This window comes from Eleginops maclovinus, chromosome 8, assembly GCF_036324505.1.
Source record: "Eleginops maclovinus isolate JMC-PN-2008 ecotype Puerto Natales chromosome 8, JC_Emac_rtc_rv5, whole genome shotgun sequence".
NCBI lineage: Eukaryota > Metazoa > Chordata > Actinopteri > Perciformes > Eleginopidae > Eleginops > Eleginops maclovinus.
Window position 1 is genome coordinate 13,584,474 of NC_086356.1, and position 23,454 is coordinate 13,607,927.

General features: G+C 39.9%; 6 protein-coding genes across 11 annotated transcripts; 4 read left to right on the plus strand and 2 right to left on the minus strand.

Annotated features, from left to right (window-relative positions):
- The first annotated feature begins 583 nt into the window (after positions 1 to 583).
- selplg (selectin P ligand) lies at positions 584 to 3,745 on the plus strand. Of its 4 annotated transcripts, none has more exons than XM_063889147.1 (3): positions 584 to 844; positions 1,052 to 1,166; positions 1,654 to 3,745. In XM_063889147.1, exon 3 carries the CDS (start codon positions 1,662 to 1,664, stop codon positions 3,162 to 3,164), a length of 1,503 nt encoding a protein of 500 aa, XP_063745217.1. In that variant the 5' UTR covers positions 584 to 844; positions 1,052 to 1,166; positions 1,654 to 1,661; the 3' UTR covers positions 3,165 to 3,745. The 4 variants fall into 4 exon arrangements, with proteins under 4 accessions (XP_063745217.1, XP_063745216.1, XP_063745218.1 ...); XM_063889146.1 differs by having other exon boundaries at positions 1,055 to 1,166; XM_063889148.1 differs by lacking the exon at positions 1,052 to 1,166 and having other exon boundaries at positions 584 to 848.
- Positions 3,746 to 3,998: 253 nt separating this feature from the next.
- On the plus strand, positions 3,999 to 7,681 carry tmem119b (transmembrane protein 119b). The gene is made up of 2 exons (XM_063889151.1): positions 3,999 to 5,197; positions 6,444 to 7,681. The coding sequence occupies exon 2, from the start codon at positions 6,460 to 6,462 to the stop codon at positions 7,285 to 7,287; it is 828 nt and encodes a 275-aa protein (XP_063745221.1). The 5' UTR covers positions 3,999 to 5,197; positions 6,444 to 6,459; the 3' UTR covers positions 7,288 to 7,681.
- Position 7,682: 1 nt separating this feature from the next.
- Positions 7,683 to 10,625, minus strand: LOC134868202 (iron-sulfur cluster assembly scaffold protein IscU-like). The gene is made up of 5 exons (XM_063889152.1): positions 10,417 to 10,625; positions 9,076 to 9,189; positions 8,583 to 8,693; positions 8,382 to 8,460; positions 7,683 to 8,284 (listed from the first exon to the last, which is right to left on the minus strand). Exons 1-5 carry the CDS (start codon positions 10,516 to 10,518, stop codon positions 8,193 to 8,195), a joined length of 498 nt encoding a protein of 165 aa, XP_063745222.1. The 5' UTR covers positions 10,519 to 10,625; the 3' UTR covers positions 7,683 to 8,192.
- A 4,499-nt stretch (positions 10,626 to 15,124) lies between these two features.
- LOC134868382 (chemerin-like receptor 1) lies at positions 15,125 to 17,163 on the plus strand. The gene is made up of 2 exons (XM_063889460.1): positions 15,125 to 15,343; positions 15,852 to 17,163. Exon 2 carries the CDS (start codon positions 15,866 to 15,868, stop codon positions 16,874 to 16,876), a length of 1,011 nt encoding a protein of 336 aa, XP_063745530.1. The 5' UTR covers positions 15,125 to 15,343; positions 15,852 to 15,865; the 3' UTR covers positions 16,877 to 17,163.
- Positions 17,164 to 17,360: 197 nt separating this feature from the next.
- Positions 17,361 to 20,677, plus strand: rnf185 (ring finger protein 185). 3 transcript variants are annotated; one of them, XM_063889463.1, is made up of 7 exons: positions 17,361 to 17,537; positions 17,771 to 18,055; positions 18,478 to 18,496; positions 18,618 to 18,730; positions 18,904 to 18,958; positions 19,296 to 19,413; positions 19,507 to 20,677. In XM_063889463.1, the coding sequence occupies exons 2-7, from the start codon at positions 17,877 to 17,879 to the stop codon at positions 19,602 to 19,604; spliced, it is 582 nt and encodes a 193-aa protein (XP_063745533.1). In that variant the 5' UTR covers positions 17,361 to 17,537; positions 17,771 to 17,876; the 3' UTR covers positions 19,605 to 20,677. The 3 variants fall into 3 exon arrangements, with proteins under 3 accessions (XP_063745533.1, XP_063745534.1, XP_063745535.1); XM_063889464.1 differs by having other exon boundaries at positions 17,361 to 17,490; XM_063889465.1 differs by having other exon boundaries at positions 17,361 to 17,490; positions 17,777 to 18,055.
- Positions 20,370 to 23,348, minus strand: LOC134868383 (uncharacterized). Its single transcript, XM_063889461.1, has 2 exons — positions 23,146 to 23,348; positions 20,370 to 21,625 (listed from the first exon to the last, which is right to left on the minus strand). Exons 1-2 carry the CDS (start codon positions 23,273 to 23,275, stop codon positions 20,928 to 20,930), a joined length of 828 nt encoding a protein of 275 aa, XP_063745531.1. The 5' UTR covers positions 23,276 to 23,348; the 3' UTR covers positions 20,370 to 20,927.
- Between the last annotated feature and the right edge of the window lie 106 nt (positions 23,349 to 23,454).

The window sequence follows — 23,454 nt, forward strand, 5'->3', positions numbered from 1 at the left end:
ATGGTGGTGATTTAAATGTTGATTGGATAACATTGGCTGACCTGCTGTTGCAAATATATTTGTTTTTACATTCGATTAATTGTGATGTCTATCAGTTTTAATAAGATATTCTGTCTTTAGTTTTTCAGATTTCACTGCATGATGCTTTCAAACACTTAGCTCCACTCATTTCGGAATTCAATCATGATGAAAGTAGCAAAGTTACTCATTTGTTTCCCTATTGGCCTGAACATGTCATATTGTGACAAGAAAAAAAAAACTTAACAAAAATAGAATGCACTTCTACAATATTGTGGACATGACTTCTGTCATTACTAGCTATGGCTCGTTTGTAAAGTATGGTCTTTAGCATTGAGACACTAAACAGAAAATATAGAGAATAGGTAGTATTAAGCAGCAGAAGTTTATCTTAATTCAACTTTATTTTCTAAACTTCAACAGTTTTTTTCCATCACCACATCTCAATATGACTCAGCGACAAAGGAAGTAACAGTTACAATTGCCACACTTTAACATCTCTTTTTTCCTCAGGGTACAAAAAGAGTGAGTCCAAGCTGTGCATTTTGTCTGTCTTTGCAATATGTCTTTAAAGCCAGAGCACTAAATCAATCTGTATTGTTCTTGTGTATCTGATGATCTGTCACTGTGGCCTTAGGATGTTTTTTGCCCACATGACATTAAGCTGTGATCTTAGACTGAAGTGTGATCAGAAGTTGACATGTGAGACTTATCTGTTTACAGAACTGAGTACTTCCTGCTTCATTATAAAAAGTATTGTTCCGAAAATCAGTACATGCAGAGCAACCATCCTAACCTGAGCTCCCCCTAACTTTCCAATAATGAGGTAAGTCATTTCTTCTTAAAATGTTAGAAGATTTTGAAAAAGGAACTCTTGTAGGGAGATTCCTTCTGATGCATTTCACTTCCTTGCTGATACAAACTGAAGAGTCTTGTTTCTAAGGGGAGTGTCTGCCTTTATCTGAATCCATCTGAAAATGTACATAGGCGTTAAAAAAAATGTGTGTGAACATTTCCTGTTTCTTCTATCAAGCAGTGCTACAGACAGCATGTCAGCTCGAAGCATGTTTTCTCAGAGAGGCTGAAATCTTATTAACTTTGGTCTGATTTTCCCCTTACGTCCATCCCTGTGCTGTATCTGCAGCGAGGTAAGACACTGACGAGTTAAAGTCTTAGTTTTGGTTTTATGTTTCTGCCTTCAGATCTATTTTTCCTTTTATATAATGGTGTAGAATAGCATCTTAAACCTTGCTCTCCTAAAATGTGTTGTTCTATTATGACTTTCTCTTAAAGAAGGTTCATTTATACACGTTCTTTACTTCAAACATCTGGCTTTATAATCTTGCTTCAGGTTACACCATTTTGATATAAAACACAGTTTTGAATGTAGATTCTGTTTATACAGACAGTTTAGATAGACGGTATAGAAACTGCTATTTTTCAAATGTACTCTCGAAATGCAGTAGTTTGTGTTTTTTCCTGTTAAAATGAAGCAATGGTTGTGGAGAAATACGCATGACCATGTCATCATAACATGTCACTGTAGAACACATGACACATTTGTATTTTGTAACCACAAATGTCAAATAGTTTTTTTACAAACAAGGTGCATTGTCATCTTTTCTATCATTTCAGAAACAACAATGGTGCTACTCAACATGAAGACATATCTGGCCTTACTGTGGGGAATTTCTTTTTTTTTTAGTATGGAGTCTATGAGTGTGTCCATCCCAGAAATAAACTTAACTTTTGAACCAGACAAGACAACCAAGCAGATGACGAGTCCACTTGTACGTCATGTTACAAGTGTTAGTGATGCACCAGCAGAGATCCCTGTGACGCCCACTGTAGAAATGATAATCGTCACTGGTGGAAGTGACAGCTCTGGTATGGTTGCTATAAACTCTGTAGGAGCAACAACAAGCAACTCAGCTCCACAACTTTCTCAAAACTCCAAGACAGAGAGCACAACTGCAGGTGCAGCACATCCTCCCCACAACACCACAATCTCAGAGGCAGCCAAATCTACCGAGGATCAGACACATCATCAATCATCCACCACTTCTACGGATTTGAGTGCTCCTGCAACACCTTCTGCAGCATTGGAGAAGTCTTCGCTGCAGCCTACCTCCACCCATAACCTTGAAGTATCATCCGAGTTGTCACACACCACCCCTCCTGCTAATACTGATCAGGCTTCAGTCTCTACCCGGACACTTGTCAGTCCCTCAGCTCCTACTACAACCATAATGACATCCACCACCAGGACTGAGTTTTCTACTACATCTCAGCCGTTTTCTGTGACAACACCCATCTCCACATCACATTTTCCTGACACAGCAGGGTCGAGGTCTACAGCTGAGTCCCCCACCAACTCCACTGATTCACCCATCTCCACCCCCAGTGTGTCCACCACCATCGTCCTAACTAGCATCTCTCCAACCAATGTCCCTACAACCAGAGTCTCCCCCACCAATGTCTCGATAACCAATGTCTCGATAACCAATTTTTCCCTAACCGATGTCTCCACCACCAATGTCTCTCCAACCGATGTCTCCACCACCAATGATTACTTATCTAGTATCTCTACCACTGAAGTCTCCCCAACCAATGTGTCTACAGCCAATATTTCATTCTCCAATGTCTCCCCCTCTACCTTCTCTACCACCAATATCTCCCCAACCAATGTATCCACCACCACCAATGTCTCTGCCCTTCCTGCTTATGTACCCAAAAGGTTACCAATTCTAACCACCAAATCAACTCCAGTAACTACCAAATTAGAAGTCTCATTGAGCCCGTCCAGAACCAAGGCCCAACCCTGCTCCACCCGGGGCTTGGTGAAGCAATGCCTAATTGCCATCGCCTCCCTGGCTGTGTTGGCCACTCTCTTCATGGTTTCTACCATCGTCCTCTGCACCAAGCTGTCATCAAGGAAATACAAGCTGAAGAAGCCTCAGTCGTCCACAGAGATGATATGCATCTCGTCCTTGCTGCCTGAGAGGGATTACACATACTCAAGGCAACGCAATGCAGTCGCTAACGGAGTCCTGGTGATGCACGGTGCAGAGGACAGCGATGAGGACAATATAGGAGATAACCTCACTCTCAGCAGCTTCCTTCCAGAAAATGACCGCTTTGTTTAGAGCGAATTATTATTGTTTAGTAGTAGTATTATTAAATCAGACTTCAGACTGGACTGATGGGTATGATCTCTGTCAAGCGGAAACAGTTGCATTAACCCAGGCTTCCGGTTTTATGTTGGTGGTTTGACTCGGTTGCACGCTCTATCGCTGTGAAGGAAGAGACATAGAAATCTAAAACAAAATCAAAACAGTAACGCTTTCATGTTAATGCACCATTAAGCATATCTGGCGTTTGTCAAGGTCATCAAGAGTCTTGGCAAGAGTTAAGACTTTTTGCATATTTTTACACTTGCCCCCAAGAGACTTTAAATCAAGTCATAATGGAGACACTGATCAAAGACAGTTTTTTTTTTACATCCTGAGCTGAGCCCTGACGGTATTTCACTTAGCAACAGGAGACAGGAAGGCTTGTTTTGTCAAGGGATTAGTCTTCACAGACACTGTTCAGTTTACAGATCCTATTCTGGTAGCAGTAAGGCTTCACTGTATGATTAATGGTAAACTGTATGTGCCATGTTTATCCGGTTGTAGAGATGCAGTTTGTATATTGTGATAATTTATTAAAATAATGCTTCATTTAACAGTTTGATAATGCTTAACATTGTCTTGGTATCATCTTATACTTTCTGTTAGTTTGTACTATTGTGGGACACATGGAACCAAAGATTGACATTCTTTTTGTAGTTAGTTATAAGGTGATCTCCAAATACATTTTCTTCAGAGAACTACTCAATTTAATGCCCAAATAAGAGTTTTAGTTACACTATATTTGCATTTAATGGGAATTTGTTATTTGGTAATCAAACAGTCTAACACATTATGTGTGTTGCCTTTAATCTGTGCTAACACCTTCTTAGGAAATTAGTTGAAAAAGATTATACTTTATGCACTTCAGATAACCTTATGGGTTTATAATGCACAACATAAGATCTCCAACAGCTGTTTTTTCAATGTAAAGGTGTCCTCATAGGTCTCTAAACAGTCAACAAATTAAACTGTGTTCTTTGAAATGAGTCAGTTCCCTATTTTATGAAAGGCTTCTCCTACGCTGGTCTGGATTTCATATTCACTTCCCTTCCTGCCAAAAGAAAACAGAGCCCTAAATGCTTATTAGGGCTTTTTTTTCACAGTGAGCTATGTGCAACTGAAACAGTCTCTGGTGACTATCAACAGAGCTGGGACAAATGTAAACCTGGAGTTTGCAGGACAGCATCTCATGCTCCTAATGACCATATAAAGCTAGACTTGTCTTGACTGATCTCAGACACAGCAGAAGTTGCCAAAATGCATTCACACACATACACAATCACTTGTATGGTTCTCTCATAGGCGGTCACACTCCCCCCTAAAGTGACCGACCGTGAGTTTAATTGCTTTCCTGTGGAGAAAAATCCCCTTTCTCCTGACTGTTATGGGGTTTTGTCCACACAGTAAATATTAACCTCTTCCTGCATTAGCCGGTCACTCTTACAATCTGCTCTGTGACTCTTTTCGCCTCAGCAGGCCTGCTGTTTGTTATCACTGTCAGAGGCTGAGGTTGAAGATAAGGCCCGACTGTCACTTAGAGGCTTCTTCTGCAGAAATTATACAGATAGATGTAAAAGGAGAAACACGTTGCAGTTAATGATGTTCAAGTGTTTGTTTGACATGTTTTTCATTGTCATTAAGTCATTTTTCCATCCTAACAATGATGTCTATGCCAAGTACATCTAGTTACACAGGAGAGTGGAGGAAAGGGTCCCTGCCCCCACAGCACTTTATAAACTCCTACCTAACAAGAACAATCTGTGTGAAGGCCGCAGAGCTCAGACACTCACTGGGAGGCTGAAGGGGGAGGAGAACAGTGGAGAGGCACTATCCAGACAAACCTCCAGCCTGAAATCTGAAACTACAGAAGTGGCGTGGCTCGCAGAGCATTTGCAACTCTTTGCTGTGCTGTCTCTCCCCTCACAGTTTATTTTTTCCAGAGGCGTTTCACTCATCATCGTTCAGAGGTGATTCCAACAGAGACACTTCTCCTTCCACATTGGATGGTGAGTAAAATGTTTCAACATTTGATAAAGTTTTTTTCTTTGAATATTGCTATTCAAGGGACATTGGACGTTTCTTGGAGTTGGGAATTTAAAGTGGCTGATGTGACCAGTCGGATCAGTACCAAGCCTCAGGAAGTATTATTAATGGCTATTAAAAGTGAAGAGACAATATTTTGTACGACATTCAAGTGGACCAAAGTCATATCTAGGTCAGAGTTCCTTTTAGCAGGGGACAATTTCTTCCATGTGTGTGCTTTATGTGTGTATATTTATGTGTCTGGTTGATCAGACATGTGTGGCATGTATGTATGGTTGGGATTAAGTTTGTGATTAATGCTGAAAAAAAAAATACATCCCACTCCCTTTTTTCTGGATGAGACAGCCACATGTAGGCCAGCTTGCACACATCTGGAGCAGCATGAGGATAACAGTGTGGGAGCTCCAGCCAGTTTACACACAGACTGAGCAGAGAGTTGATTGTGATCCAAATAAAACACTAGAGGCGGGTTTAAAGGGTCAGGTCACCCAAATTGAAAGACAGAAATAATAACAAATATACACCATGCTCTTGCTTATTATTTATAACTTTGCATGCTGGGTTGGCTCAGTGGACTATTTATTTTTAAATATATATATATAGTTAAGGGGTGAGATGGAATAAAGTTAGTTTATTTACATTTTTGATGTAAAAATTGCGTTAATCTTTTATTACGGTAGAATCAGGTAAAGTTGCATAACATCTGGCCACCATACGATATGCTGCAGGGATATGTACAGTATACAATATTGGTTAGAGGCAATATATATTATGGCTGGGTATTTTTGTGTGATAATCCCAATATGTATTACCATGCATTTAGGTTACAGAGTTTAGTATTTGTTTGGCCAACACCAGAAGGCCTTTGCCACTTAGCTTAGTATATATATAAAACACATGAAATAATCCAGTATAACTTTTAACACAAATACAGCTGATAATACAAAAGATTTAAATTTGGTATCACTAATTTAGCATATGTCACTCCTGGCAATTTTCGTTTCAATATTCTTCCATCCAGATGTTAAGAAAGGTCTTTGAGGATTCAGGAAATACCTTCAGAACAGGATGCAGCATTTTATTTTAAATGGATTACCAGGCATTTATGTTTCATAAAAACAGATGTTCAGCTCTGTGACTCACATGTAAAGTCAAAACATGAGTATCTTCACATATGGCACTGACATGTCCGTTTACTGTTATTTACAGATCCTGAGGGGAAACCATGCTCCCAATGGCCCTTCATCTATTTGGTCTGTACGTGGTGTTTTGCATCAGCAGCAGCTTGGCCAACCCATTACCTTTTCACAGTCCTCTAGAAGGAAGTACAGATGAGGAAGAAATCAGTATCTTCACTTCCTCTCTGCCAACTGGCAACCTTTCCTCTGAGTACCAAACCACACCTGCTGGCCCCATCCATGTGGAAACTGACTTTCTGAATCAGGCGGTGGACTTTCTGGTGGAGAACATGCTCCTTATACTTGTCGCAGGCTCCTTCATCCTTCTTGTCCTCCTCATTATTTGTGGAGCAATCATCATGAGCCGCAGGCGCAAAGTCAATGCTTACTACCCGTCCTCCTTCCCCTCAAAAATGTACGTGGACCACATGGACAAAACCGGAGGTGCTAAGATCTTTAATGAAGTACCAGAAAAACATGTACCTGAGCAGGAAAGTGAGCCAGTGGACTCTCACAAGCAGCTCCAGGCGGATATCATGATGGCTGCCAAGAGGCTGCGTACACCAAATAAATGTGTTGATGCTGCAGAAGGAGGTGACCCCAGTGAGAACGTTGCAGACCAGAGTCCTGAGGACAGCTCTCAGGCAGATGGCAGCATCCTGGAGGAGCTGCTTCCGACTCTCCCTGAGGAGAAGGAGCTGTGTGAGCTTTCTGACAGTGAAGCAGCGGCAGCAAGAGGCCCTGAGACGAATCCTCCAGAGGAAGAGGATCCACAGGAGCCTTTAACTGGCAGGGGTCTTCGGCCGTCCTCTATGATAATCCACAATGACTCTGCTTCACTTCAACTGATTGCAGGAGAAAAAACTGCCTTCTGAATGTTCTGAAAACTGACATGAAGCTTTGACTCCATGGATGGCAATCAGTCAACTTACTTAAAACATTTTAATGTATAAAGGGAAATGCAGAAAAGTAGCTAATTTCAATCACAGCTGTATTTTTACAATATGTTATGTTTATATTCAGTGCAGGAAAGCTGCACGCTGAAGACTGATGCTTTACTCAGATTGGATCATTATTTCCGGCAATATTCCAAACATGACTCACAAACTACCGTCATTAAACTCTGTTTCAGAACATTTCGGTAAGCATGTGTCTAATAACTTAAACAATGTACGGTCCTATACACCATGCTCTTCTGCAAAGGTGTTGACCGATCAGTACATAAATGTTCAAAATGAGTCAAGTAAAGAAAACCACTTCCCAAAATGAGTTTTTGGTTTCAAGATACTTTTATTGCAGACTGTCAAGGAAGGGTTACTAAACAATCATAAATAACACTTAAAATCAATGGACCCTTTCATTGTTTCAAGCCACTTTACTTAATTGCATATCAAAAGGTCAGTGCTTAGGGTGAACATATGATACAGCTCGTAGCTTTCATATGTATCTCCATCACACTCAAACCTCCCCAAGCACGAAATCTTAAAATATAACACAATTCCAAAAATAAGGCTCACTTTTGCATCAAAAGCCCAAACAGTGTTTACATTGTGCGTTTACGTGACAGGCTATAAGATACAGTATGCAGGGTTAAAGGAGCACAGACTAATACAGGAAGCCCATTGTTATACTGCTACGAGGGTTGACGATGGTGTGTATCCACATATTAGGTGTGCCTCATCAATACTGCAGGGAAATGAGGATGTTGGACTACTGCTACTTCTCCTCTTGGCAGCAGAAGGCAACCAGTGGTCGCCCAGCTCACTATGAGGGGCTGCGTTTAAATGCTGGCCCTCGCTGCCTCCTGCTGGTCGTCCTTTTGCTTGAGGCGATAGTCAGCCAGGGCAGCCTTAATGGCATCCTCTGCAAGCACTGAGGAGAAACAAATAGATATTAAATATTCATACATACCTGTTTGGAACCGTTAGGAAAGGAAGAATATAATGAGAGAAATGTTCTCATAACTTACTGGAGCAGTGAAGTTTCACTGGTGGAAGACAGAGCTCTTTGGCAATGTCTGTGTTCTTTATTAACAAAGCTTCGTCCACCTTAAAAGAAAAGCATATAGATAAACAAAAAACAAACATGAACAAAACAAAAAAAGAGGATGAAAAAAAAATACACAATCTCCAGAGACAGAGAGACAAGTGTCCTTAATGTAGTCACTCACAGATTTCCCCTTCACCCACTCGGTGGCCAAAGAGCTGGAGGCGATAGCAGATCCGCAGCCAAATGTTTTGAACCTGGCATCCACAATCTTCCCATGGTCATCCACCTCAATCTGTCCAAAGAAGAATTTGAATTAAATGCCACAGGAAGAAAATACTCCATTTTACAAGTAAATGATAATGATCATGTTCCTAAAACCTACAAGTAACAATTCCTACTTTTACCACTAGCTTAACATAACGGATCCTACTACTGTTCAACCTAATTACATTATGTGTTGTTTATAAAAATAACACGGGAAATGCTTTATAGCAATCCATAAATAAATAGTATGAGACTTAGAACCATCTACTCAGTAAAGAAGAATGGAATCTCTCCATGATCAGTGTGTGGTTCCTCCAAGTCCGTTCAAATGTGTGAATATAATTCAGTCTTAATGGCTCTGTGTGTATAAATAAAGTGTGTTATCCAACTGTGCTTAGTGACAAAATTACCTGGAGCTTCATTACATCTCCACAGGCTGGAGCGCCAACCAAACCGGTCCCCACATTCTTGGAGTTTTTGTCCAGTGTGCCCACATTTCTTGGGTTTTCATAATGATCCACCACCTACAGAGAGAAAAGAAAGAAATGTCATTCTCAAAACATCAGTCAAATCCAGTTTTAGCAAGTTAATAATAATACATTTTAAAAAAGGAAAAAATATAGGCTACATATTTGACATAACTGTTGGAAAATGGAGCAAGTGTTACAAAATCTAAATCCCCCTGGGGTTACATAAATTATTTTTGATTCTGTTTGATGACAGTATTCAACAATACTGTTATAAATGTATCCTGGGAGGCTTTCCATCTCTGTCTTAGGCATCTCTGTTATACAACTGCAAGTTTTCACTGTTAGGTAAGAGACATTGAAATAAACAGATTAGGACCGGATTTCAATGTCAACCAAATAAACTGCTGCATCCTGCCCTCCTCCCCCTAATTTCTGCTGAGTCACTCTGATTTACACAATATAAAATGTATGAGAATTTAACACAAAATATCCTTCAAAAGAGCCAGCATTTACATCTTTTGGAATATAGTAGGTTTGTGTTTGTTTGACCTCAAACTGTAGTTACACAAATGTATGACCTTTCAACTTTTTAACTGATTTTTGTTTGGAATCACTTAGCTAAAACAAATTACTTTATGGGCTTTTAATTATCTTTTGTGTTTACATCTTTAAATGCTAGAAGGTGCAGAACCATTATGCTAAATGTAAAGCTAAGTACGTCATAGCGAATAAAAAGCCCATGAAGCGAAAGGTATCGGCCTTTGCAGTTTTAAACATTAATTGAGATGCTGCTTACCAACATAAACCAAATGAACGAATTAAATCGATTATATCACTCTTTCTCCTTGTTGCATCAGAGGACCTCGTTGCACAATGAAACTCAGACTGAACATGTGAATTACTACATGTTTATGATACTGCATCAAGAACAAACGCACATTTTCCTTAGGTAGGCTATGTACAGAAGATTTGCAGGTTTCTAGCGCCCTGATTAAAGCTCATTAATCGGATGTAATTCAAGTATTAAAGCTTTGGCAGTGGCCAGCTGATTAGATTAGTGAGGTCCTAATTTACCGACAAGCAAGCATGAAACAGTGTTGTTAACATAATACTTTAGGTGGTTAACCAGCTGTCTCTAATTGTGTGAGCCATGTAACCCCGTTTTCATGCGATAAGCTGCAACTCCTGAACGCTAGTTGTAATGTTGAGTAAACATTAGCCGAACAGCAGCTAGCATACACAGAACTCTCCCCTTTTGGGAGGCTAGAATAAGTGTTTTACCTTCTTGTGGTAGCAGCACTGGGTGATGAACTCCGGAGCAGAGAGCCTCCTGGTGAGGAGAGCCAAAGGACTGAGACATTTTTTAGCCACGGTACCCGCCATGTTGACAATTTAGATGAATGTCGCAGTTTGGTAGAGAACAGCTAGAAGCCTCGAGTACAACGCGTCACTGCTGGGGGCGGGGCTGAACTAGTCGCGTCTGCGCATGCCTGGTTTATGTAAACAACTTAGTTTATGAATGATTAAAGCAACGTATACGTTATATTTGATGAAGGAAGGAGCATCCCTCATAATTTATTTTGGGACAACATTTTTACATTTACTGTATACATTTTACAATAAAACATATTTTAAAGTATTTTTTAATATGAACCAGAATCTTGAAGGAAATATAATATTTTCTGTGCATCCTATCCTTATGTTCAAATCAAAATGTTGCTATACATCTTTGACATGATCAACAGGGATTGTATTGTAATTGTAGTGATTATTGAAAAGGTTACATAAATACTGCAAAGAATAAATCAACATTATCAAACTTATAAAGATATAATTTAAATGGTTCTGTACCTTAATCATTATCCGTCACAAACTGAGAATGCTGGACCTTCACTTTCAAATGACTATTTGGCACATTGGTGTTTTCCATATACTTCTTTCACCACCACTAAAAAGCATTATGAAGCAATTTCCGGTGAATGAGTATAATTGTTAATGAAAATAGAATATCACTTTTCCCTCTCAATTATTATTATTTTTTACTTCAAACAATTTAATCCGTTTTTTTGTGTTACTACGGAACAGTGCAGAAGAGGATTAGGACCACATTTGTGGGGTGTGACATGTGCTTTTTAGGGAACTGCAATTGCTTACACTGTCAAAGTAGAATAACAGTCAAAAAAGTGAAATAGAGGATCTGAAATATCCGTTGCATTTTGTTGTATTGGATTTCTTGATAATCTTAAGGACTAATATGCTGTTGATATGGTGTTATTAAATATACAATTATAACAATATTATTTTTATTTAATAATCATATATTTTCTTCTTGCATTATTTACTACATATTTCTGGTGGACAGATTTAAAGTGTTTATCTGGTTTGCTCAGACCTAATTGAGACATTGGTAGCTCTACATTGGTAAAACATGTTACACAGTTTTCCTGAGAGGAAAAGGTTTGTGTTTCATTTTCGAGAAATTGGGATGTTAACACAAATTGATTTTTTTTTTTTTTTAACAATCTGTTTATTGAGATTTTTCAATTAAAACAAATATACAATACAATAACATTTGGTAAATATAAGTGACAAAGTAACAGTGCAAGTTAAATGAACCAAAACAAAAATAAGACAGGACAGGATAAATACAGCAGACTAAGAATAGAATCCCGGACTAAGACTAAAGACATACTCAACGAATGGGTCCCAAATCTTATAAAATGTCCTCAGGGAGCCCCTCATTATGCATCTGATCCTCTCCAGTTTAGCAAAATGTAACACTTATTTTATCCACAAGGTATGCGAGGGAGGTATTGAAGATTTCCACCTGAGCAATATCCAGCGTCTGGCTAATAAAGTACCAAAGGTTATATACAGGTAGTCTCCAGCGAAGAGAGTGGCAGTGTGGGTGGAGCAACACCAAACAGTGCAGTCGTAGCATTAGGAACAATTGGTTTTCCAGTGACTTCCGACAGTGATCTAAAGATTTTGATCCAATACGAATGTAAAGCCAGACAAGACCAGAACGTGTGTATGGCTTGCTGGTGCTTGGCAACACCTGTCACAAATTGAGTTTACATCATTATAGATTCTAGAGAGCCTGACCTTTGTGAAGTGTGTGCGATGCACAATTTTGCACTGGATCAGTCCGTGTTTCGCACAGATAGAAGATTGGTGTACTTTAGCAAGGACCTTCACCCAAAGATCCTCAGGGATCTCCTCACCAAGATCTACTTCCCAGAGAGCTTTAATGAAGTTTAAGGTGACTACACCAAGGGAACAACTCTGAGCATAGATATGAGACATCAATCCCTTCAGAGCGGGTAGTGGTTTAAGGAATGTGTCTACCGACGAATCAGTGGGGAGGTTAGGAAACCAAGGAAATCTATTGCTGACAAAACTGCGAATCTGTAGATACCGAAAGAAATGCTGCCTAGGTAGAGCAAACTTCGCAGATAGCTGCTGGAAGGACGCAAATGTGTTGTCAATATACAGGTCTTTGAATGAGTTGATGCCTTGGTTGGACCAGATAGTAAATGAACCGTTTACTAAGGATGGAGGAAAAACAGGATTTGCAGTTATAGGGGCTAACGTAGAGTATGTTTGGAGACCAAAGCAGCGTTTGAACTGACTCCAGATTCCCAAGGAGGATTTGACAATTACATTTTTAGTGTAAACAGAGGGGGGGCTCTTAATGGGAAAGTGAACCAATGCTGAGATAAATGCTGGCCTACAGGAAACAGCCTCCATTTCAAACCAAACAGGCCGGGAGTGAAGCGAATCAGAGTGTAGCCAGGATTGATTCTCAGATTGGCAGCCCAATAATAAAACCTCAAGTTCGGCAGAGCCATTCCACCCAGCGCCTTTGGTCTCTGTAAAAGTTGTTTGCGTATCTTAGGGTTTTGTTGTTCCAAATAAAGTCTGAAATAATAGTGTCAAAATGGGCATACACTGAAATAAGTATAGAAATTTGGGAAAGGTATTCATTTTGATAGAATTAATTCGGGCAGCTAGAGACAGATTCAGCACTGACCGGCGGTCAAGGTCCTCCTGTAAACGGGTCAGAAGAGGGGCGAAATTAGCTTTATAAAAGGTCTTTAAACCTATCAGTTACCTGAATCCCTAAGTAAGTGAAGTTGAGTGGCGCAGTTTTAAATGGCAAATTATGTAGGGGGTAGTCACATGCTGCTTTATTTAAAGGGAATAGTTTGCTTTTACTTAAATTTAGTTTGTGACCAGATATAGCACCAAAAGAATTAAGATTAGAGAGAGCTGCAGGGATGGAGACAGAGAAATTGGAAACATAAAGAAGAAGGTCGTCTGCATAAAGAGAAACCCTTTGTTCCATTCTATTTCTGAAAATACCTATGATACAGGGATCACAACGAAGTGCGATGGAGAGGGGCTCAATGGCTAGGTCAAACAGATGAGGGCTCAAGGGGCAACCTTGAATTTATTACCAAAGCCAAATTTCTCCAAAGTATAAAAAAGATATTTCCACTCCACGCGGTCAAAGGCTTTTTCTGCGTCCAAGGATATCACAGCTTCAGGCACAGAGTTTGTGGAAGGTTGGTAGATTGTGTTAAATAATCGCCTGAAGTTAAAAAAAAAAGAATGTCTATTTTTGATTAATCCGGTTTGGTCAGGGGAGATAATGGTCGGTAATACGGTTTCCAAACGTAGGGCGAGCATTTTAGACAGCAATTTCAAATCGAGACATAAAAAACTGATTGGTCTGTAAGAGGAGCATGCAAGGGGATCCTTATTCTTTTTCAAGATGAGTGAGATAGAAGCCTGATTGAGTGTTGGGGGCAAACTAAGGGAGTGAATTGAATCATTAAACATATCTATCAAAACAGGGGCTAGTTTATGTTGACATTTCTTGTAGAATTCTATTGGGTAGCCGTCTGGCCCCGGACATTTACACCCTGCATAGATGTAATAGCAGTGGAAAGTCCAGTGACAGTTATGGTTTCTCCAGTTCTTCAATCATATCAGGATGTACTAGAGGAACCTTGAGCGTGACGAAAATATTGTCAAAATCCTTTGCTTCCGAATCAGTTTCACATGAGTATACCGAGGCATAGTAGTTTCTAAACTCATCATTATTATTTTTTTGGGGTCTATGGCTGGTGGCCGCTTGCTCAAGATCACGCATCGTCTGCTCGTATGTGTCCACTGTACGTTGAAGTGGTTCAATCAAACTCTTTAATTCTTGTCTCACAGACGATATTTCAGAGTGCAGATTTACTGACAAAGCATCGATCTTCGCGAATAGGTTGCTCTTGAGAGTGTCCATCATGGGCTGTAGCAGCGATGTATCTATCTAGGGTGTTGCTAGCAACGCTAGCCATAGCATCCCTCGTTGTCGGTTGCTCAAGTGCATGTGCGTATGAGGCTTTGCGGCCCGCTTTCGCCGTGTCTTGCTTCAGCCGAGTAGACATTTTGGTCGGTCAGGAATCCGATTAACTAAACTCAGGGTTTCCCACACATAGACTTTACTTGGGCGGCCCACCCAGGTATATTAACGGCCGCCAAAGAATAATTTGTGACCCATTAAGTTCTTCTTTTTTTTCCCAATCCGTCCGCGAGCACGACGCCATCCGCGATCGACTAACTAGTGGACAATGATATCCTTAGTCTACGCCTCCTGTACCTGTTCACTCTGCTATCGTGTGAAGGGTCTGCTAACAAGCGACAAAACAGAAAGGGAGACCTTACGAGAAAATCAGAAGAGGACGTCTTCCTGGGCTTTTCTAATGATGGATATTTTTATATTTTATTTGTTTTAACTGAATTATTGTTATGAGTTACTAAAAATGCAGCAACAGCAAATCGCCCTTGTCTTACATTTAGCAAACATCTGGTAAATGGGGTATGGGCACAACTCTATTAAAGGGACGCAATCTGTTGGTGTTGTTTTTCCTTGTTTGGGTGTGTTAAGGAGATCCCCCCTTTGTGAAATTGCAACAGTTCACTTAAAGTTTCTGGTAAGAAAGTCCCCAAAATGAAACCTTCATTTTGACCCTTGCGACAAACAAAACCCACTCAAAAGTCTGTGGGAGGGCAGATTCTGATTTTTTCCGTGACATGTCCACTTTGAATCTTCTTTCGTCAGAGACGTTTCCCAGGAAACAGAAGTGAGAAGTTGGATCGAGAAACAAGAGAAGAAGAAGTCAGCGTCAATGCTCGTTTGTCAAGACATAACGTAAGTACTTGAGAACATTTTATGTTTTATAATTAAATACATTTTCTTGATTTAGATTCTGAACTGTTTTTATCTAATGCTATTTCATACTTTTATTTCATTACATGTTGGATGCACATTTCTTATTATTTACTGCAGTGCATTTGTTAACACCCATAGGAAAGTTCTACTTTAAAAAAGCTTTACGGTTTGCTTATATGATATGATGAGCATTGTACTCATAATCTACCAATTGTTAACTAATTATCTTAAACTGGCTTAAAATAGACAACCTTCAACATTAAAATGCGTATGCTTGACATGTATTTGTAAGTAATAAAAACAAGAATGTTGTTATTATAATAATTTAGTACTTTCAATTGTTGATACTTCATCCTTGTAAATTCTTTTGATGATTCTTATACTAAAGTATTTCTGAATTTACTCATGTAAAGTCTCTGTGTTCTTCTTCATTCACTGTCTATGTGTATATCTTTTAATAATGAAATCCCTTTGCTACATATTTCAGGCCAAGTTACCAGCATGAATGTGGATTATATTGAATATGAAGACTACACTCCAGACAACGAAACTGAGAGCAAAACCACCACAACGGATCTGCAGCCTTTCAAAAGTTATCAAACTTCTTTGAATCATGTTCTGGTTGCAGTAAACATCATTATTTCAGTTATTGGCCTCGGAGGAAATTCACTAGTCATATGGATTTGTGGATGGAAAATGAAAAGAACGGTTATCACCACCTGGTACATCAGCCTGGCCATTTCAGACTTTTTGTTCTGTGTTTTTTTGCCCCTGGAAGTCTTCTACATGATCACTTCACACTGGCCTTTCGGACTGGTGTTGTGCAAGTTCACTTCCTCTGCTCTGTTTCTCAATATGTACAGCTGTGTGTTCCTGTTAGTCTTGATCAGCGCTGATCGGTTTATCATGGTATCATTTCCTGTGTGGTCACAAAATAATCGGACAGTGCAGAAAGCATTGGGAGTTGTTGTTCTCATGTGGGTCCTTTCTGCACTGCTGACGTTGCCTTCACTGATCTACAGACAAACAACAGTCCACGGCTCGGTGATTCAGTGCCACACCAGCTACATGGGCCCCTCCAGACACAAGGCTGTGGTGCTGACTCGCTTCATCTGCGGATTTCTTATTCCTTTCCTAATAATTGTGTTCTGCTGCTCAGTGCTGTGTGTAAAGCTGAAAAGTTTGACCATGAAGTCAACAAAGCCTTACAAAGTCATGGCAGCGCTCACCGTGTCATTTTTCTTCTGCTGGGTCCCCTATCATAGCTTTGTTCTTTTAGAGTCGGACTTGATGAACCACAACCTTGAAGTTCTTCAAATTGGCCTGAAGGTGGGGGCAACTCTTGCTGCAGCAAACAGCTTCATATCCCCAGCACTCTATGTTTTTATTGGCAATAACTTTAAAAAAACCCTGAAGAGGTCTTTGACATTGAGAATAGAGGAGGCAATGGCGGAAGATTTCCGTACAGTTGGTCTCAATCACTCAAGGTCTAAGTCAATGGAAATTATCTAAAATCAGGTTGAAACCTTTGTCATCGATGACATCAATGAACATGATTATAGCTGGGTGAATTGTCAATAATCTTTTATTGCATGTTTTATCTCAGTATACTGATGCATGTATATAAAAAGTAAAGTATGAAATGAATGAGGTTTGTTGTTTACTTTTGTCATAGAAATGTTAATGAGCCCCAATACCCCTGGTTGGCATGTCTAATGATGTAGAGGTGTTTTTCTATGTTGCTTGGGAAAAAACTGCTAACTAAACTGAATGAAATAAAATGTAAATCTTATAAATCAGTTACATTTTGTATTTCTTTTGTTTTAAAGTTGATCAAACATATTTTACCTGTTCTAATCCATACATTAACAATGGAAAACGTATATGAAATATGCTCATATTGACGAAGTGTTGCTGCTAAGCAACGGGATTAATGTAAATTCATTTTGTCTTACTTTGACACCTGAATTATTGTTATTGAGGATACTGATGTTTGATTGGTGGATCTTAGTCACCTGCGAGGCCCGACTGTGGAAACCAAAATCCCATATGACCTCGTAGCCACGCCCCCTAGATTCCCCCGGATGTTTAACGTTAGCAGTGCTGCGGATGTGATGCAACCAGATGTAAGGATATTTCTTAACTTCTCGCAACAAGTGTTTATTTTCACTCGGTAATTATCACAAACAACCTTTTAGATTGACGCTGTATTACATGTGTATGTTGCTTTGTATTCAGTTTATCCGTCATACGGTGAACTGTTTATTTCCGTTAGCAACTCCGTAACGACACCTCTCTAGATAAAAGCTAACGTTAGCTAGCAGCCGGTGGATTTTATGCGATTTCACGTCTCTTTTAAGAGTTTTTTTTGTCAAACTCAGTCTCTGATCTTCCCCTCTTTGTTAGCTACAGAACCCCATCAATTGGACCTCAGTATGAATGCGATTTGAAGAGCTGGGTGCCAGCGGAGTCAGCCCACCAATACCCTGTTGTTGAGTGGATCTATCTTTAAATGGCCACCGCGGCTCCCCCTCCCGTTCCAGGCTCCACTGCGGCCACTGAAAACCCAAATCCCGGATCCAGCAGCTCCACTGCGTCCGAAAGTGGCAACCAGGATAGCACTTTTGAGTGTAATATATGTCTGGACACCGCCAAGGATGCAGTAATCAGCCTTTGTGGACATCTCTTCTGGTAAGAGCTACGATCTGTGACTCTTGTTTACACTTTTGCAGCTATTAGAGGATTGCTGGACTGAAGTTAACAATATTGTTACTGTTGCTTGATCTGTGAAATATTTTCTTTATTATTTCTCTAGTTTTTTGTTCTATAAAATCCCTCCATGGTGACCATTCCAATCAGTATTTCCCAAAGCCCAGTATGATGTCCTGTATGGTTCACAACTCGAAGAATATCACTTAATGTTATGAAGTAATCTGTAAAGAGCTGAAGGTGGATGTTTAGCATCTTCTGATATCTGTGATTATTAATTAGTTATTTATTCATTTAGTGTTTCATATTTTGCCCAGCCGTGTGGTTCTGAAGCGTATTATGTTTTATTAATCAAACCTCTTTCCTGTTAACTCTCATTTTGCTTTGCACCATCTCCCGATCAGTTGGCCTTGCTTGCATCAGGTAAACTGAACCTTCATTTATTTTCTCATTATTCACTATTTTTGAAATGATATCATATTGTAATTGTTTGTGTATAACTAGTGCAGACAGCCAGGTCTTAAATGTCTTTGTCTTTGTGTAGTGGTTGGAGACCAGACCGAACAGACAAGTGTGTCCTGTGTGTAAAGCCGGTATCAGCCGAGACAAAGTAATCCCATTATATGGAAGGGGAAGCACAGGTCAACAAGACCCCAGGTAGGTCCTTTTGTGTGGGATTACTGGTCTGACTTGACTATAAACATTATGTGATCACAATACACACAATAAATAACGCAAAATAAGCCCTTTTCTGAACTGTAACTGAATATGTTTAAACAATGCAGAGCACCTAATCATTGCTTTTAAAAAATGTGTTTGTGTTTTTATAGAGAAAGAACTCCCCCTCGACCACAAGGACAAAGGCCTGAGCCTGAAAACCGTGGTGTAAGTACTTGAATTGTGATTTTAAAAATAGGTACATGAAAGCATGTTTTTGTGCCAGATCAATACTTTCTGCTTCCCAAACGTGTTTAGTATCAGCTGTTGAGTTACATTACACATCCATGATGAAACCATTACCTAAGATGATGTAGGTGCTGAAGTGCAAACCTGTCTTTTATCCATTAACAGAAGATCATTTCCCACTGGGATCTATTAGATGCTTAGGGCGGAGGTGTGCAAACGTCTCATGAGAATGATGAAAAACTTCAGTGTCTGTTGCGTCACATCTCTCTGACTGTATTATGACAGCTTCATGTTAGTGATGAAATATGTTTCACAGGGCTTTCAAGGGTTTGGCTTTGGAGATGGGGGTTTCCAAATGTCATTTGGAATTGGTGCCTTTCCATTTGGTATTTTTGCTACAGCTTTTAACATCAACGACGGCAGACCGCCTCCAGGTATTTATGTTTTTCACACTTCATGATGACCATTATTATGTCTTTTATCGACAGCATATCAGATAACTTTCTTTTAAACAATTTCCCAAACAGCCGCCCCGGGGACACCGCAGCACATGGACGAACAGTTTCTGTCTCGACTCTTCCTGTTTGTTGCTCTGGCGATTATGTTTTGGCTGCTGATTGCATAAATGCAAGGAAAAACACTATCTCTGGCTAACCTAGAAGATTTTAAAGAGGTGCAACATTATGGCTCCTCATGGTTTGCACCAAGTTGATTATGCCGTGACATATTTTCCTCTCCTTGACTTGAAGCCTTTTTTAAAAAAAATAAAAACAAAGTGTTAACCCAGGGAAAACATTTCTTAAGGGGAACCACACAACCTCTGTTCACAAATCTTTTAAATCATTTACACAAAGCAGCACACCAACATTTGTTGTTGTATTGTCATTAACCAAACTACACTGGCTAACGGCTACAGACTCCATGATGCATGATACAACATGTCTGTCTGTTAGTTTTTAATCGAGACAAACACAGGAAGTTGTTGTTCAGAGAGAAAGGTAAAGATATTGTTCTTTGTGCTCTCTTTGAGTATTGTTTTGGTATTGCTACTAAATTCAAATTAATCTTTGCTACACAAAATAAGACCACCAGTGCTCGGGGATCATTCACTTTGATGTTACTAACAATATTAACTATGTCTCTGTTTTTCTCAAGTGTTCCAGAAAACCATGACAGTGTGATCGTTAATATTATTATTTACTCCTGTGTTGTTCTACTGTTGCATCTTGTCAAGTGTCTTCCATAAAAACCCTTCAACAGGTTTCAAAGAATCCTGCTGAGTGACACACTGAGCACAAGCAGGTGCCTCCCTGTTGGCTCTCTTCATCTAAGTACTTTTCTTTTTATCTAGCTGTACCTCATCTTACAATTAATACATTTCGTCTGCAAAGATTTACCAAATCCTACACAGTCTGTTGAGTCAAAACAATGTTAGGCCTTTTCTCTTTATTTTGGTACAATAAGAAATGTGTGGATGCATGTTAGCAGCTCAAATATAAATTTATGGAATGGTGTTCCTCTTCAAATTGTCTTTATTTTTTAGGTTTTCTCTGTCACTGTAATTTATTGTAAAATACTGTAGATTATTACAGAATTATTACTAAAAATGAAGAATTGCTGGTTGAACCTGAAACCACTTTTCAAAATGTGAATTCATTCTATTGACAGTAAAGCTATGTAAATAAAATTGTTAAATCAGTTTGTCTTTTGTCGTAATTGATGTTAGGGCTTAATTCTCTCATTGGCCTGACTCCTCTAGTAAAAATATAAATCAAGACACACCACAGTGATAGGGCAACAACTCAATTTGCAAATTTGTAAATGATTAGTTGTTAATTATTTTACAGTTAAAAAAACAATAACCACTTTGTGCTGTGAAAACAAGTTTGATATTTTGAAGAATAGATTTTTAGAAAAACTGTATTAGTTGAAAAGTAGTCCCTTTGGCTTAGTCCTGCGCTGATGGCTCCGACTGTTTCTCTTGAGGCTGTGCAATGTTAAACTCTGCTTCATACATTATCTGCTGGATCTTTATTTTTGTCTCGCACCTTTTCTGTGGAGCAAGTCTCTTCAGAGCGGGAACAAAGCTCAGAAGGAACAGTTCATCTTCATCCCGCGGCCTGTTTGGAAACATCGTGCCATTGTCTTTGACCAGCCACTTTGTAGGGGAGGGTGCCGTTTGAGAAGAAGAAGACAGTGGAAGCGACTCTTGCATCAGGCGCCGTTTACGTCCAGTTTTGCTGGTGGAGGGACCGTGTTGGCTCGATGGCATCTTTGCCAGAACAGCCAGCTGGGCCATCTGTGCTTCTTGAGACATCAACGGGAGCTGTGACATGAACGCCACCGGGGGCTTGAGGTCAGGTGAATTCATATTGACCTTCAGGGCGGACTGCAGAGTCTTGATCGCCTCAGACGATGGCGTTTCTCCCTCAACACTGCCAGACTCGTCAGGGTTGTCATGGTCATTGTCATTGGTGTCTGCTACGCCACTTCTTGATCCGGTAAAGGGTGCGATAAAGTTCATAATCTCTCTGTATTTCCATCTACTGTGCGCAAACTCTCCTTGCTTCTTGCTCTTGATCTCCATTCGGACTTCCTTCAAGTACCTGTCTCTCATGTTCTTCCATTTTCTTTTACAGTCCTCAGCTGGAAAGTAAAATATGAGTGTAAAGAGCAAGAAATCAATCAATGCACAGAAATATAACAATGAAGTAAACCAACAAAACAAAAGTACCCTCACACATAGTTTTTCATCCATAACGATTCAAATTTTTACCCCTAAGAAATGACATCTTCAAACATTTTGTGCACATTACTTCTCTGCTGTACAGATGTTATACAGGTAAAGAGACCAAAATGGCTTGTAAGAAGTGTGGATTCTCCAGTCACCTGACAAATATTTGGAATAAAATGAACCTGAATATCATGTTGAAGTGTTTGTAACTGCTAAATTACCATTGGCAGGAACAGATTTAGTCTTTTTGGTAAAGATTAGCACTGGGTTTCTGTTCTATGAGAAAAAAACATGCAGATACTTTGTATGACATCACCTGACAAATCCCTGCTCAGTGATTGATTTATTCACTGCAGTTAGCACACAGCCTGAATGAGGCTCTTTGTGGCACTGGGTCGGCCATCTCTGGGTCAGAATATAATACAGCAGGAGGACACAAACTAACAATTACTGTAATTAATTAAATGTCAATTATTCGCTTGGTCTATTAAATGTCAGAAAAGTTTTCAGAAATACTGAACATGTCGGGAATAATTAACTGATGATCAAAAAATGTGTAAATAACCTTCAGTGAACTTAATATACAACTATTGTTTTATCTCTGGTGTTGACTTTACTGTGGTATTTGACCTTAGACTAAACAATAAAAGTAATAACCATTAAAATCATTCAGTTTTATCAAGTTAATAATCTCCCTAAAGGTATTATGTAGTATTGGCTAAATGGAATATAGGTGTAACTAAAAGGGTCCATGAAGTTCAGGACTAACAACGCTTTTTTAATAAAGGGTATTCAAATATAGAAAACATAACTTTTACAACGTAAACATTGGTGTTTATGATGTGTTTTAGTTGTAAGTCGTTATAAAGTTTTGAAACACAGTGAACTAAGATTTATTTTTATCTTGGGCCATCTTTAGAGGTCATTGTTAGTTCATCCAGGTTACATGCCGCAACACCTGATTATATTTCAGGCTGGGGGGCCTCTGACTCCGATATGTTTTATCCTACACGCTGTTGGGCTGAAGCCGCTTCCACGACACTTCAAGATTCTTTTAGTTCATGTGGAGCCTGCTGCGATAAGGATTGGGTCCGTGACGCCGCTGAGCATGCTTCCTCCCCCGCCTCGCCGTGCTTAACACGCGGTCAGCGGTGCGGAGGAGCCGGATGGTGGGGATCGGTGCAACGCGGCCTGCGGCGTGCGAGCTGCGGCTGCTACCGCTAGCACGGTGCGCGCCGCTGCAGCTACATCGCCAGGCTGTGATTGCCGAATAAATAAGAGAGTGACAAATTGCCTGCAAGATACATATGATATACTTCTATCTCCCAGAAACACCTAATGTTTTCTAATGTCACTGTGTTAAGTCGCAAACGACAACATCGGCTAAAATAATAACTGGTAAGTAAAGTTGACAAAACATTAAAATACTCACATGGCAGACCCAGTTGCATACTGATAATTCTCCAAGCATTTGTGCGACTTTCCGTGCAGCGGTAATTCGGTAAAGTCACATTGAAGAGCTCTGGGTGACTAAATACAGCCATTATTAACTTTTCGTCCATTTTGCCCTAGTGTTGTGTCTGTGCGCGGACGCGGAAGCGGCAGTCTTCTCCCGCCTTTTCCGCCCAGCTGCTGCCTCAACGCGAGTTATCGCGAGTGGCTGTCTGCCGCGCTGTGTCGCTCCGCCGTTCAACGGTGGGCATTGTAGTCTTTTAACACAGGGGGGCGCACCACTCTGAAA